General features: G+C 42.9%; 1 protein-coding gene across 7 annotated transcripts in view; it reads left to right on the top strand.

The window, feature by feature from the left end:
- Positions 1-6,445, top strand: part of utrn (utrophin) — a 170,893-nt gene extending 164,448 nt beyond the window's left edge. For 6 of the 7 annotated variants that reach the window (XM_076272512.1, XM_076272509.1, XM_076272508.1 and 3 more), the window contains 5 exons: positions 831-1,098; positions 2,833-2,908; positions 3,132-3,191; positions 4,417-4,442; positions 4,628-6,445. In XM_076272512.1, the coding sequence (XP_076128627.1) occupies positions 831-1,098; positions 2,833-2,908; positions 3,132-3,191; positions 4,417-4,442; positions 4,628-4,636 (439 nt within the window). In that variant the 3' untranslated portion in view covers positions 4,637-6,445. The remainder of the gene's footprint in view (positions 1-830; positions 1,099-2,832; positions 2,909-3,131; positions 3,192-4,416; positions 4,443-4,627) is intronic. The other variant, XM_076272511.1, reaches the window with a different exon arrangement.
- The last annotated feature ends 7,619 nt before the right edge of the window (positions 6,446-14,064 follow it).

Here is a 14,064-nt window from a genome sequence, read left to right as displayed (position 1 = left end):
ATTAAAGGTCATGAATGTCAGCTTTTTAGCTCATGATAGTCAGGGAAATGAGTCAGGGGAATGTCACATTTGACTTGGAGTGGGAAGCCTGACTCTTAGGAGGGAGTTGTAGCACAGCTGTGGTGTTGGTGTGTCATACAACACACAGGCTCAGTGCCCACAGAGACGCAGGTTTGAATCCGACCTGAGGTAATTTCCCAGACCTCCCCATCTCTCTCCACTCATTTCCTGTCTTCTCTTTACTGTCTTATCAAGTAAAAGGTTTTTTTTTTTTTTTTTTTTAAAAAAGCCCCAAATTACAACTTAATAAAGCCTAGCTCACTTAAAAACAGATTTTTATCTAGGATTTTTATCTGGATAGCGAAAGTAAAGAATGTTATCATTCTAGTCATTGGCACCGTTGTGGCTGGCAAAACTGCTGCATTGGTTAAAGCCAAAGGAGGAGTCTCCGAGTGCCATTGGCAGAATGAGTGATGGCTGTTCACAGGAGTTATTTAAGATGAATCCACCAGGGAATAATTAATCCCTTAGTTGTCTCACCTCCTCTTTACTTTCTCTTCCTGTCCCTCTCATCCCTCTCTCCTTCCATGTCCCCTCCCTCTCTCTCTTCCCTCTTTTGCCCTGTCTCTTTTCTTTCATCTCTCCCTCTCTACCTCCCCCTGTTTGCCTCTCTTCCCCCTCTACTCTCTTCCTTCCTCCTTGCTCTCTTTCTCACTCAATCTCCCTTTCCACCCTCCTCTCTCTCTCTTCACTCTCTCCCTTCTCCCCTCTTCTATCCCTCTCTTCTGCCTTTCTCTCCCCCCATCCCTCTGTCCTCACCCCTTCTCCAGAGTTCTGCAGCGCGAGTATGAGGACCTCCAGTTAGAACAGCAGCGGGCCCCGGCCGGTTCCGCCTGGTCCCCTGAGGGGCCCGGGAGCGGTGGTTCCGGTTCCGGATCTATTTCCAGTTCCGGCCCCGGGGGCGAGTCGGACCTGCTGGCCGAGGCTCGGTTGCTGCGGCAACACAAGGGTCGACTTGAGGCGCGTATGACCATCCTGGAGGAGCACAACAAACAGCTGGAGTCCCAACTCCACCGACTCAGACAGCTGCTGCATCAGGTACGCAACTGTACACACACACACACACACACGCACACACACACACACACACACACACACACACACACCAGAACAACAAACACCAGAATTGACATGGTTTACATGAATTTAGATGGTACATCTAAGAAAGTAACATCTACAACTGCTGTATGCACTGCACTCTGTATATACAAACACTTACACACACACACATGTACACACACACACACACACCAGAACAACAGAAAACAGAATTTACCCTTGCGGTATCTGAAAATCACTGAAATAAAACAAAACTTGGTCCAGCCTGAACGTCCGGGAAAGAAAATGGTTATTGATGCCAGCAGACAGCAAGCAGCTGTCTATAAATATTAGCTGTTTAAGTGCCGCCTCAACCACTCAGACCTCTAGCTGGAGCAATAAACAGCTCATGCTGAGAGTGGAGCAGTCTTAAAGGCACAGTTTGCAAATCCTGGTGATATGAACTTTTGTTGATATTTAAATGGTGGAATATTAAAACTAAAACCCTCACCTCTGACGAAGGTTTCTTGACAATTGAGAGGGGATTGGAAGTTTGTTGATATTTAAATAGTCAGTCTTAAAGGTGAGTCTTCGACCCTGATGCTGTCGACAAAACTTGTTGACATTTGAGTAGGCCAGTCTTAAAGGAAAAGTGGCCTAGTCCTGGATCCTGGTGAGAAGTTATTGATGTTTGGTATATTACATCCAGAGGTGGAAGGACGGCCTCATATAAGGGCAGTTTTAGAGCTGGGAGGTGCAGTGCTTGTGTCCATACATTATTAATGTGCTATTCTAGGTGAGGTTTGACAGGTTAGAATATAGAGCTCTTGTTCTATGGCATAAAAGTCAGCGAGTGGAGTCTGTAAGAATCTGTAATAGATACGCTGGAGCACACAGACACACACACACAAACACACACACACACACACACAGAAACATATATATATATATATATACACGGAGACAGAGACACAGGCACATACACACTCATATGCTTGCAGTTTTTTTTTCTTTTTTAGATCTTTGATCAAACAAAGTGGACTCAATTTCAAACAGCAAACACAGCAAGCAGGTGTTAAATCTAGGCTGTGTGTGGACGAAAACCGATATTTAAATGCTTAATCTTGCTTTGATGTGCCTGCTTATGTTGTCATGTTTCAGTCAAACATAACCTCAGTCAAATATGCCTGTGTGTGTGTGTGTGTGTGTGTGTGTGTGTCTGTATTTATGTAACTCCTGTCATTCTGGTACGGTTGATGTTCTTGTTGTAGATTTTTACTCAGAATTGAATTTTGTTTGAAGCCAAAACGAGAAAACTGTGTCAGTAGAAATTATTTTTCCAGACGTTTGAATAATGAACCTCTCCCACACACTTCCCCCTCTCTTTCTCTCCTTTTCTTGATTCACCTCTCACTCTCTCCATTCCTCCATCTCTCTGTACCACTATCCCCACTTTCTCTCTCCACATTCAACCCTATCTCTCCCTTCTTCTCTTTCTCTCCTCCTATCTCCCAATTTTCTTCCACCCCTCCCTTTATACATTTCATTTGTTCTTTCTTTCACTACCCTCCCCCTTCCTCCTCTCTCCCTCTCTATCTCACTCTCCCTCTGTCTCTCTCTCCTGCTTTTTCTCTTTCTTCCTCTCCCTCCCTCCCTCCCTCCCTCTCTCTCTCTCTCTCTCCCTCCCTCTTTTTCTCTCCTTCCCTCCCAACCCTCCCTCTCTCTCCCTCCCAGCCTGACTCCAGGGTTAATGGGGTCTCCCCTTCTGGTTCTCTCCCGCAGGAGCTGGGGTCACTACCAGAACACACAGGTGAAGAAACACACACACCCACATGCACACACACACACACACACACACATGCCCACTGGTATCTTAATTTCCCTTGCACACACATAAATTAAATTGTAGTATTGATAATTTAAAATGATAAATGTTTAACTGTGTGTGTGTGTGTGTGTGTGTGTGTGTGTGTGTGTGTGTGTGTGTGTGTGTGTGTGTGTGTGTGTGTGTGTGTGTGTGTGTGTGTGTACAGATTCCAGCTCAGACCTGGCAGACGTATTGGAGCAGATAAATAACAACTTTCCGGCATGCGGTACGTATGTACACCCCTCCATCCATCCATCCATCCATCTCTCCATCCATCCATCCATCCATCCATCTCTCCATCCATCCATCCATCCATCCATCCATCCATCTCTCTCTCTATCACAGTGTGCAGCACGTACCTACAGCTCTGCTCTTATCTCACAACCACTACCTCTCTCTCTCTCTCTCTCTCTCAATTTCTTTCTCTCTCTCAATCTTTCTCTTTCCCTCTGTATCTGTCTATCTCTCTATCCCTCTCTATCTGTCTATCTCTCCCTCTCTATCTGTCTATCTCTCTTTCCCTCTCTGTCTATCTCTCTTTCCCTCTGTATCTCTCTCCCTCTCTCTATCTGGTGTTGTTGTTATCTATCTCTGCTGTCTCTCTCTCTCTTTCTGTCTCTCTGTGTCTGTCTATTTGTTTAAGCCTTTCTCTATTTGACTTTCTCTCTGTCACACACACACACTGTTTCTGTCATATTCCAGCTGTTTGTGTGTGCTGCTTGTTTTTACCAGTCCCAAACTCACAGACACACACACACACACACACACTCCCCATCAATTTCATTTTCTTTCTGTCTGTCTCTCTCTCCATCTCTCTCTCTCTCTCACTCTCTCTCTGTCTCTCTCTACCCTTTCAGCAGTTTTGAAAGTAAGGATTGATCCGCCTGCAAATCTTTACTTTCGTATTAAAACTTTTTTGCTTTCGAATTGACGGCATACACACACCCACACACTCACACACACTCTCACACAAGCACAAGCATATTGATATAGCAAACAGTGGGCTTCATTGCTTGGAGTAAAAGTTAATGTAATAGATTGTGCTTGAGTGGTTTAGGCTGAGTTTACATTGGAGGGTCGAAAACTCATCAGTGGCTTTAGCATATTGTTTGTGTGTGTGTTTGTGTATTTGTTTTTGGTTTTGCATTTGTGTTTGCGTGCATTTTAGGGTCAAAAGCCAACCAGAGTTGAATATGCATTTGTGTTGGTGATGGTGTGTGTTTGTGTGTGTGTGCGTGCGCATCTGAGGGGTCGAAAGCTCATCAGTTACTTCAGTGGAAAATCCATAGCAATTGGCATGAGCCACAGGCTAATCCGCAAACACAGCCAGTTAGCATACACACACAGACACACAGAGACCCACTAACTTTTTATGCACATGCAGACACACAAACCTTAACCGAAATCTATTTTTAATCTGATTTTAATGTTGGTTTCCTCTCTGCCCATAGCATCAAGTATGTCAGCACGACCTCAGGTAAGAAATGGCATACTGTGTGTGCGTGCATGTGCGCATGCTTCTGTGTCCATATGAGTTTGTCGAATTGCTTAGGGTAATTGTGTGGTCATCCTTATACATTCTAATGTATGTTAAAGGGTATTCTGTATGTTTTTGTTAATGTGTGTTTCTCTCCGTGTGTGTGTTTATTTTTTGGCATCCAGGTCATGTAAGGAGCACCTGAGGGCTAATCAAACCTCTACTGTCTACCGAAACTCGTGTGATGTCACCGCCGCCACTTTTCCTTACCGATTGACCAATCAGAGGAGGGAGAGATCGGTTTGACCAATCAGCTGCGAGGGAGAGATCGGACCCAAAGACTTTAAAGGACCCTCACTGGACCACACACACACACACACACAACACCGACTGACAAACTCTAACGAGACGTTAAGACTTAACACAACTGCACGCTGAACAAAAAAACAAGAAAAACAATTCCCCTCTTGTGTGTTCTATGCAACTGTACGTGTGAGAGCGTGTGTGTGTGTCTGTGTGTGTGTGTGTGTGTGTGTGTGTGTGTGTGTGTGTGTGTGAGAGAGCGTGTGTGTGTGAGAGCGTTTGTGTGTGTTTGTGATGTAGGGGGTTGGTTGTAGTAGGAGTTTGGGCTTTGTACTGTACTCCTTGAGTGTGAATGTCATTTCTATTTTTATTTCATTTTTTAATCTGGGCACACACCACACACACACACACACACAGATGCCCACCACACACACACACACACACACACACACACAGATGCCCACCACACACCCTCATAGAAAGCAAGTTTTTGCAGATCAGTTGTGTTGCATGCACATAGAGAAGGCAGCTTTCCACATTTGCCATTGTGTGGAAAAGCAAGTGTGTGTGTGTGTGTGTGTGTGTGGACGTGCACGCACGCACACGTTTGTGTGTGCTTCAGACATGTGTGCCCTTAAATGTTGTGGTGTCTTATCAGTAATCACGCATGAAAGGATCTCACACCCCTTCTTTTACACACACACATGCACACACACACACACATTCACACAAATACACCCATCTACACACACACACACACACACACACACACACGTTCTCTCTTTTACTGAGTTTAAATCCACCTGTGCCTGAGCAGCTTGTGTTGGTGAAGATAATCAAAAGAGACCCACAGTCTATTTTAAAAGCATCCTGTATATTTATCAGCAAAGCTATCCTAGAGTCCACATGTTGTCAAGTCCAGGTCGACTCGTTTGTGTGTATGTGTGTACCGTACCTGTGTGTGTGTGTGTGTGTGTGTGTATATGTATATGTATGTATGTGTGTGTGTGTATATATATATATATATATATATACACACATATCTCTCTATATATATAGCACTCTAGTTTTCTAGATCTACGTTTGGAGAAATCAGAAGCCATGACTGCCTCGCTACCTCAGTCTCGTCCTCCTTTCTCCTGTCTTTCTATCCCTCCATTTCTACTCTCTACCCCCCCCCCCCCCCCCATCAGTCAGCCACTCGCCTCTACTCTGTGGTCCACACCAAGGTCCCTTTGCCCTTTGACTTGGAAGTGAAAACTAAGAATTGAAATGACTGAAGCGAGTAGAAAAGTAAAAGAAGGTACAGATTAAGAACAGAGTGGAGCAACTGCTCTCCTCTCATGGTGTTTTCTATCCCTCCCTCTATCCCTCTTTCCATCTTTCCTAGATCCCCCCCCCCCCCCTTTTGTGTAGTTTCTATTCGTTCTGGTCACCACATGACGACCCCATCTTTACCAAGATGATGATGATGATGATGAAGAAGATGACTGTGATGATGATGAAGAAGTCTGCCATTGTGATAATGATGATGATGATGATTATGATGGTGGTGGTGATGTTGATGTAATCCACTCACAGCTGTAATCTGTATTGGTTGTTTTTTTTCCCGAGGTAGTTAAATTGGACTGACACACTACATGTAATATGGCTATAATATGTTTTATTCTTAAGAACAAAAATAAACATTTTTACAAGTACCAGCTAAATCGTCCTTATGTGTGTACATTTCAGTGTGGTCAAGAATGATTTGTTAGTGCCTGTGAGAGAGAGTAAGTGAATATGTGTGTATAGGTTCTAGAAATGCAAGCACTCATGCACAAAGGGGGTCCTTATATGGGTGCATGCACTCACTAACTGTGTGTGTGTGTGTGTGTTGACATACATTCATGAGTGAGAGATTTATTGTGTGTTCTCCTGATTGTGCACTTTTCCTCCTAAGTTTCCTGCCTTTCTCCCTGACTCGACAGCCATAGAGGCAGCAACCACAGCAGCGCGAGGAGACCCACAACTTTTAATTGGCAGAGAGAGCGACACCACACTCTCCAGGGCTTGTCCAATTAGCTTCCGCTATCTCTCTCGGTCTTCTCTCTCCCTCTCTGTCTTCTCTCTGTCTTCCTCTTTCTGTCTCCATCTCTTTTCCACCCTCTCTTTTTCTCCCATTCTTTTGCTTTCTCTCATTCTCTCTTTCCCCCTCTCACTCTACCACTATTTCTCTCTTCTTTTTCTCATTCTCTTTTTACCACCCTTTATTTTTGGCACATTTACTTTCCCTCTCTCTCTCATTCTCTTTCAGTCTTTCTCTCTCTGTCTTTCTCTTTTTCTCTTTTGCTCCAGTCATCTGCTCCCATGTCACAAACGTCGCCGCCAGCAACCACCAATGAGGATGCAGATGCTTGTGTGTGTGCCGGTATCTCCAGCAGCAGTCGAGTGGAGTCTCATGATTATAAATATTCAGCAGGCCACTGTTAGCGCTCATGAATATAACACTGACAATGATGATGCCGTTGACAGTGATGAAGAATGAAACGTGGTTAACTGAGCCAACATTTGTCCCAACGCAGCGCTGCCCATTCCATTCAAAACCAGTGAGACTCTAAACACACAAACACATCACTTTAATCATTTGTGTGCCTGACTTTCCTTTCTCCCATAACTGCCTGGAGTCTTTACATAGGAGAGGATTGGGCCAAGATGACTGAATTTAAAAAATAAATAGTAAAAAAAAAAAAAAAATTTAATGGAGGAGAAAGAATGGTTTTGCTTTGGTAATGAATGTTAACTTATTCTTTATATAGCCCCTCAAACCCCCAAAGGAGAAATAAGAATGCAGGAGAAATCATTTTTGTTATGGATCCTCCTGAATATTTTATATTCCACATCTGTCTCGTTTAAGAGGAGGGAGTCATTCATACAGGCCCTTCTGCTTGACATTTTCCATTGTGGCAACTTAGACACTAATGAGTTTCAAATACTCTGCACAATCTATACAGAATCTCTTCTCTTGTTTATTCACTCATACACACAAACACTCCCACACACACCTAGTCGTTCACTCTCCCACAAACATAGAGACCTGGGGGCTGAATGGGGGTGTATGAGGTCAGAGATGTAGATTGGGGCCACACCATTTTGTGCTTTAAAAAACATTAGCAGAATCTTAAATTGGATCCTGAAATGAACTGGGAGCCAGTGAAGGGAGGCTAAGACTGTGGTAATATGCTCCAGTTTTTTGGTACCAGTTAGCAGCCTTGCCGCTGCACTCTGGACCGTCTGAAGGCGCGACAACAGTGATAGGGGGAGACCTAGGTAGAGGGAATTGCAGTAATCAAGCCGTGATGTTGTGAAGGCATTAATGACTGATGAATTTGCATACACACATACTCCTCAAATCATCTCTCTCTCTCACACACACACACAGACTCTCTCATCCGTGTGACTCGAATTATCTAAAATGGGAACCATAATATCAGAGAGAAATAGTTAGGCCTTTATTCATGTAGAAAGCAAGAGAGTGTGTCAATGTTGATTCATTTGATGTGCAGGATAAAAAAAGGGAAAACAAAAATATATTAGGCTAATAATGATAAATAATAGATTAATATTCTGTTATAATGATTAATATGTATTTGTTATAATTATTTTAAAACACATAGCTTAAACATTGTATATTGCTAGCTTAAACATTGTATATTGCTTGCTTGTATTTATTGTAATATGCTTTAACAGTCATGTTCCTCATCTTGTCATAGGCAACAACCCAACAAGACTGTTGCAGTCAGTTTTGGCAGTTATTTTGAATTTAGGACAGGGTTTGTGGCATGCTAAGTTAGGAAATTCTTGAGTTAGGATGGTTCTGTAATGGCCAAATTCCTATCTTAAGTTAAGATAGGATTTTTTCCTAAATGCAGTTAGGAAACATGCTTCTGTAATACCAAATCCTATCCTAAATGCCATCCTAAACTGAGATAAGATAGGATTTCATAGTTAAGTTTCTGTCAAAGATTCTAGAGCTCCATTCTAGAATCTTTGGTTTCTGTAATGAGGCCCCTGATTTACATTTACATCATACCATTCCGTTTAGGATCACAAAGGTGGCTAGGCAACATCATGATGCCATAGAACATAGCACAGGGTAAACTGGAATTTTTGTTCACTTTTGCTTGAGTTTGTGTAGATGTTGGCTGGTTTCAATTTTTTTAATATTGAAATTCAAACTGTGATTTCTGACGATCTGATTTTAATGTGGTTCTGCTGGTTTTTAGCCTGCTGCCTGGCAGCACGGCAGGATGAAGACTTAAAAAAAATTAAGAGATGCGTCCAAAGATATGGACTGGTGGAACTAAAAAGAGAACTGAGGGCTTTGGGAGTTAATATTGACGAGAACGTGGATGAGACTAAAAAGAAAACCAAAAAGAAACTCCAAAAGCTCCTCATAAAGGAGCTGAAGAAGATCGAGGACAACAAAAAAGGACTGGAAAATAGGGCTTATAACGACTATACTATGCCCATGGATACCCCTGAATATATTCTATCTGCCCTCAATGAACTGGAGGCTTTGATATTTTACATTGATGATGACGTGGATGAAGCTCAAAGGAAATACAAAAGGAAGAAGGAACTACAACATTTCCTAATAAATGAGCTAAAGGAAGTCGAGCACGGCAAAACTGACCTGGACAACCAAGATTACAAAGAGACATCAACTATTCCGATGGAGATCCCTGAATCAGAGAGAAATGAAGGAGAAGCCGTGCTGGACAGTCTCCTATATAAAGTGGACTCGACTCTGGGTGAGTAGAATACTTGCTCACATTGGGTGTAAGAAATGGCCTTGCATCACCAAAACCCAACTTGAGCAATAAGTGGGCCATGTAAAAAGTGAGCTCACATTTAAAACATCAAAATGGTTCAGCAGTTAATTTTAATAAAATGCCTCTCCAATTTGTTTGACTTCAGAAGGACGAACGAAAAGGAAGAGAAGGAGAGAGCATGGAGGCTGGACGCTGGAGACAGGAAAGAGGAGGCGGAGTGAGAGGCCTGTTTCTGGAGTGCCCTACAGATTCACAAACGCTCCGTCCCTAGGAGGAGGTTTTGTGTGGTAGGACAGCAGCAGACGGGACAGACAAGGACCATCATCAACAATTAATAAAACCAAAACCAGAAGCCAGACTTCTGGTGATTTTCACTGATACTCCTTTATTCATTTTTCAAATATTCTTGTAGGACCACTAAGGACCAGATGGGAACGTATGATCCCCCTATATTTATATTTGTTTTATAAAATGTACATGTTTTATAAAATGTATTTTTGCATACTGATTCAAGTTCAGTATGCAAAAATTTTACTGAACTATTACTGAACATCACCTTAATCAAATTCAACCTCTATAATGGAGAATATAACCTTATGGAGTTAACACTGATGAGGACGTGGATTAAACTAAAAAGAAAAACAAAAAGAAGACCAAAAAGGAACTACAAAAGCTGCTAATAAATATAATTTAAATATAATTCTTCAACCCAATGATTTGTAGGACCAGATGGGGACATTTGATCCCCCTATATATTTATTTGTTTTATAAACAATAGGCTACATACCGGTACACAGTAATTTCCTGTGTATTAGCTGCATTGTGTATAAACCTCAAGACAGTGTTTTATGCAAGTTAAAAAACCAAAACCATATTAATACCATATTAACTGCCCCCGTGTATTAACCTCATAGCTGAAGAATTTTTTCAAAAGCAATGTATAAACCTCGGCTAATAGTTGGGAAATAATGGTCACATTGAAGCTAACATGTAAGCTACATTGTAGAGGAGACTATAGCTAGGAGTAGGATATGACTCTGAGTGTGCTTGTATGACTGCATGTGTGTGTACCGCTGCCTCACCTGGGGTACCTGTGCAGCATGAGGAAGCGTAGGTGCTCCTTAGCCTCCTCCAGCATGGTGGCCGGTGACATGTCTCTGGACTCTGGCTCTGCTCAAGATGGAAGCAAAGGGACTGCCCCCTACCATTTTGCCATTACAGAACCATATCTTAAGTTAAGATAGGATTTTTTCCTAAATGCAGTTTGGAAACATGCTTCTGTAATACCAAAAATCCTATATGCCATCCTAAACTGAGATAAGATAGGATATTTTATAGTTAGAAAGTGTCTGTAATGAGGCCCTGGACTGGAGAGAGAGAGAGAGAGAGAGAGAGAGAGAGATGGAGCACTGGACTGGTGAGAGAGAGAGAGATGGAGCACTGGACTGGTGAGAGAGAGAGAGATGGAGCACTGGACTGGTGAGAGAGAGAGAGATGGAGCACTGGACTGGTGAGAGAGAGAGAGATGGAGCACTGGACTGGCCGTGGATGACAGCAGAGAGCAATGAACTGTAATTAGCCAACAAATCTGCCTGCCCCCAAAGCCCTGGTCTGCACTCTTACACAGGAGGAGGGAAGAGTTAGCGGGGGCAGGGGAGGACCAGCTGGATGAACAGGGGCCAGAGATAGGGAGAGAGAGGGATGGAATAGAAAGAGATGGGGACCGATGAAAATGTGTGTGTGTGTGTGTGTGTGTGTGTGTGTGCATGCGTGCGTGGCAGGGTTTAGCTCCATTAGCCGCTGGTAGAAGTCGGATCATTTCGCTCACAGTCTTATGCGATCATTTATACACATACATACACATCAGTGAGACTTTTCTTTCCCTCTCTCTCTCTCTCTCAAACACACACACGTAGTTCATCACACATAAGGAGTGTGGCAGAAGCGTAATGTGCTGTGAAATTCAGCAGCAGCAGTCACAGACATGAACACAAATACACACAAACACACACACACACACACACACACACACACACACACACACCCCCACACACACACATACACACAGTAAGTCCCTACTTACAGGGATGAGACTGTTTCATATCACAGCAGATGATGATAAGGTCCGCAAGTCTGTGTGTGTGTGTGTGTGTGTGTGTGTGTGTGTGTGTGTGTGTGTGTGTGTGTGTGTGTGTGCTACGTTTGTGTGTCTGTGTCCTACCATCTATATTTTGGGCCAATAATACATGATTATACACACTTATATAAGTCACACAGACAGAGCTCAACTTCAATAGACTTTCTGAAAGTCTTTCAAAATGGTGAAGAATGTTCAGCCTATTTGAACACACACACACACACTGAACACACACACACTTTAAATTCTGAACATTAAAACATTTGTTACACAACTTGTGCCTTTAAGAGTCCTCCTAAGGTTAGCATTATGCATCCCTTGCAAAGTAACAGAGACACACACATAATGAAGCTCTTCTAAACCAAAGCACCCTCTCACCCACCCACACACACATACACACACACACACACACACACACACATACCCATAGACACATACCCATAGACACAAGGCAATCTCTTGTGTGATCATGTAGATCACATGCGCTCTGGATTGTGAATAATTCACGGAGGAGTTAATATTGGATGATGTGATTAATTATTGATTATCAGCAGCGGCGGGTCTCAATGGGCTACTGCTGAAGTCTGGTCTCTGATCAGTCTGACCCAACTAACTCAAGAGTGCTAATGAGTTATCACATCTGCGTGAGTACTTACACAGCACCCCATCCGTCAACACTAACCCTGTCAATGCCCACTTAACCTCCTCTCCAAACGCATCAACACTCATTTATATGAGTGTTTTCCTTCATTTTACAGCTCTATTTCAAATGTTGGGTAGTATTTTATTTTGACAGTCGCAGACTTTATTGATGAATTGTTGAAATTCAGTTCACCTTCACCTAACCAACCCTGACGATACTCTGTAGGCAATACTCTCCCTATACTAGAAGACATCAAACACCTTTCACATAGCCTAAGGTAAACTCCTCTTGGCTTGGCATGAAGATCCACCAAACTCATATAAAGAAATTATGAATATAATTATTTGTTTCAGGAGAGGAGTATTCTTAGGAAGCAATGTGACAGTCTGACTTGTAATGATATTAAAATAAGCTAGCTATGAACATGCTAGTTATCTGATAAATTACACATTGGCTGACTTGTGGGAGGTGGGGAAGACATCGGAGTATAAAGCTATAGCTAAGACACTGACTTAGGACTTCCTCCCCCAGATATTGGGATAGCCTATGGAGTTTTGGTAAATGAAGAACAACCAACCCGATGTATCTTCAACTCTGTAATTTCAGTATTACACCAGAGTCTAGTCAATTAATAGGTAACACTGCACCCAATACTCTTAATTTTAGAGGGGCAGACCAGATCATGCATAAACGAAATCAAAATACATGAAAGAAATGTATTGTTTGGTATTAACCCTTAAAGGTGTACCATTATGTGACAGGAATGTTGGAAAGTTCTAAAGAATATCTGGGTTCATTGAATTCAACCAGAGAGAGATCTAGAGGCTCTGAATTCAACATAGAACCTTAGAACCTTGAATTGTTGCGGGAATCTTATGTTAGAATGTTCAAAAAGCCACACCTGGACTAGGAACAGTAGTGGGACATACTTGCATCTTATTCAACTTCCTTGGAGAGATTTAACCTCAGTGTTTTACTGCACCATTCTCAGTGGGAATGACTAACTGCAGTTGCTTTAAAGGCAAAAGGCTGGGTTGTTTTGGGCTTTATCTGCATGCCAGTATTTATGCTGTGTGTGTGTGTGTGTGTGTGTGTGTGTGTGTGTGTGTGTGTGTGTGTGTGTGTGTGTGTGTGGCAGTGGGCATGAGATGGGATTGGATCAATGAGCTCCTCTGGCAGCCCTCTCTTTCTCACACTCTCTCTCTCTTGTGTGTGTGTGTCTCTTTCTCTCTCTCACACACACACACACACACACACACACACACACACACACATTTGGACTGGCATCATTCTTGCTTCAGTGATCAAACACTTGGCAGAGTGACACTGAGGGCGAAGATTCTCTCTGGCAGCCGAAGGGACAGAGAACAGATGTGGGTCTCAGTATGTGTGTGTGTGTGTGTGTGTGTGTGTGTGTGTGTGTGTGTGTGTGTGTGTGTGTGTGTGTGTGTGTGTGTGTGTGTGTGTGTGTGTGTGTGTGTGTGTTTGAGGAGTCAGACCAGCACCAGACAGTAGGTGTTCTCATAAACTAGGCCTGATATCACCCCCCCCCCCCCCCCCCCCCCCGTCAAGTCCAGCCTGATTAACACTGCCAAGGTCAGTTTGGACACTACACTACACACACACACACCCTATACATTCACACACATGCTCGAGTTCAAAACAAAATAAGCAGTCTATCTCTTCCCTCAACCACTTAACTCAACCATTCCCAGCCTCCTAAGA

Source organism: Alosa pseudoharengus, unplaced genomic scaffold, assembly GCF_046254945.1.
Source record: "Alosa pseudoharengus isolate Yale_2024_CS ecotype anadromous, Long Island Sound unplaced genomic scaffold, YU_APseudo_1.1 YU_APseudo_1.1_scf_7, whole genome shotgun sequence".
Lineage (NCBI taxonomy): Eukaryota > Metazoa > Chordata > Actinopteri > Clupeiformes > Clupeidae > Alosa > Alosa pseudoharengus.
Note: the sequence above shows the minus strand (reverse complement) of the source record. Positions and strands in the feature narration are given on the sequence as shown.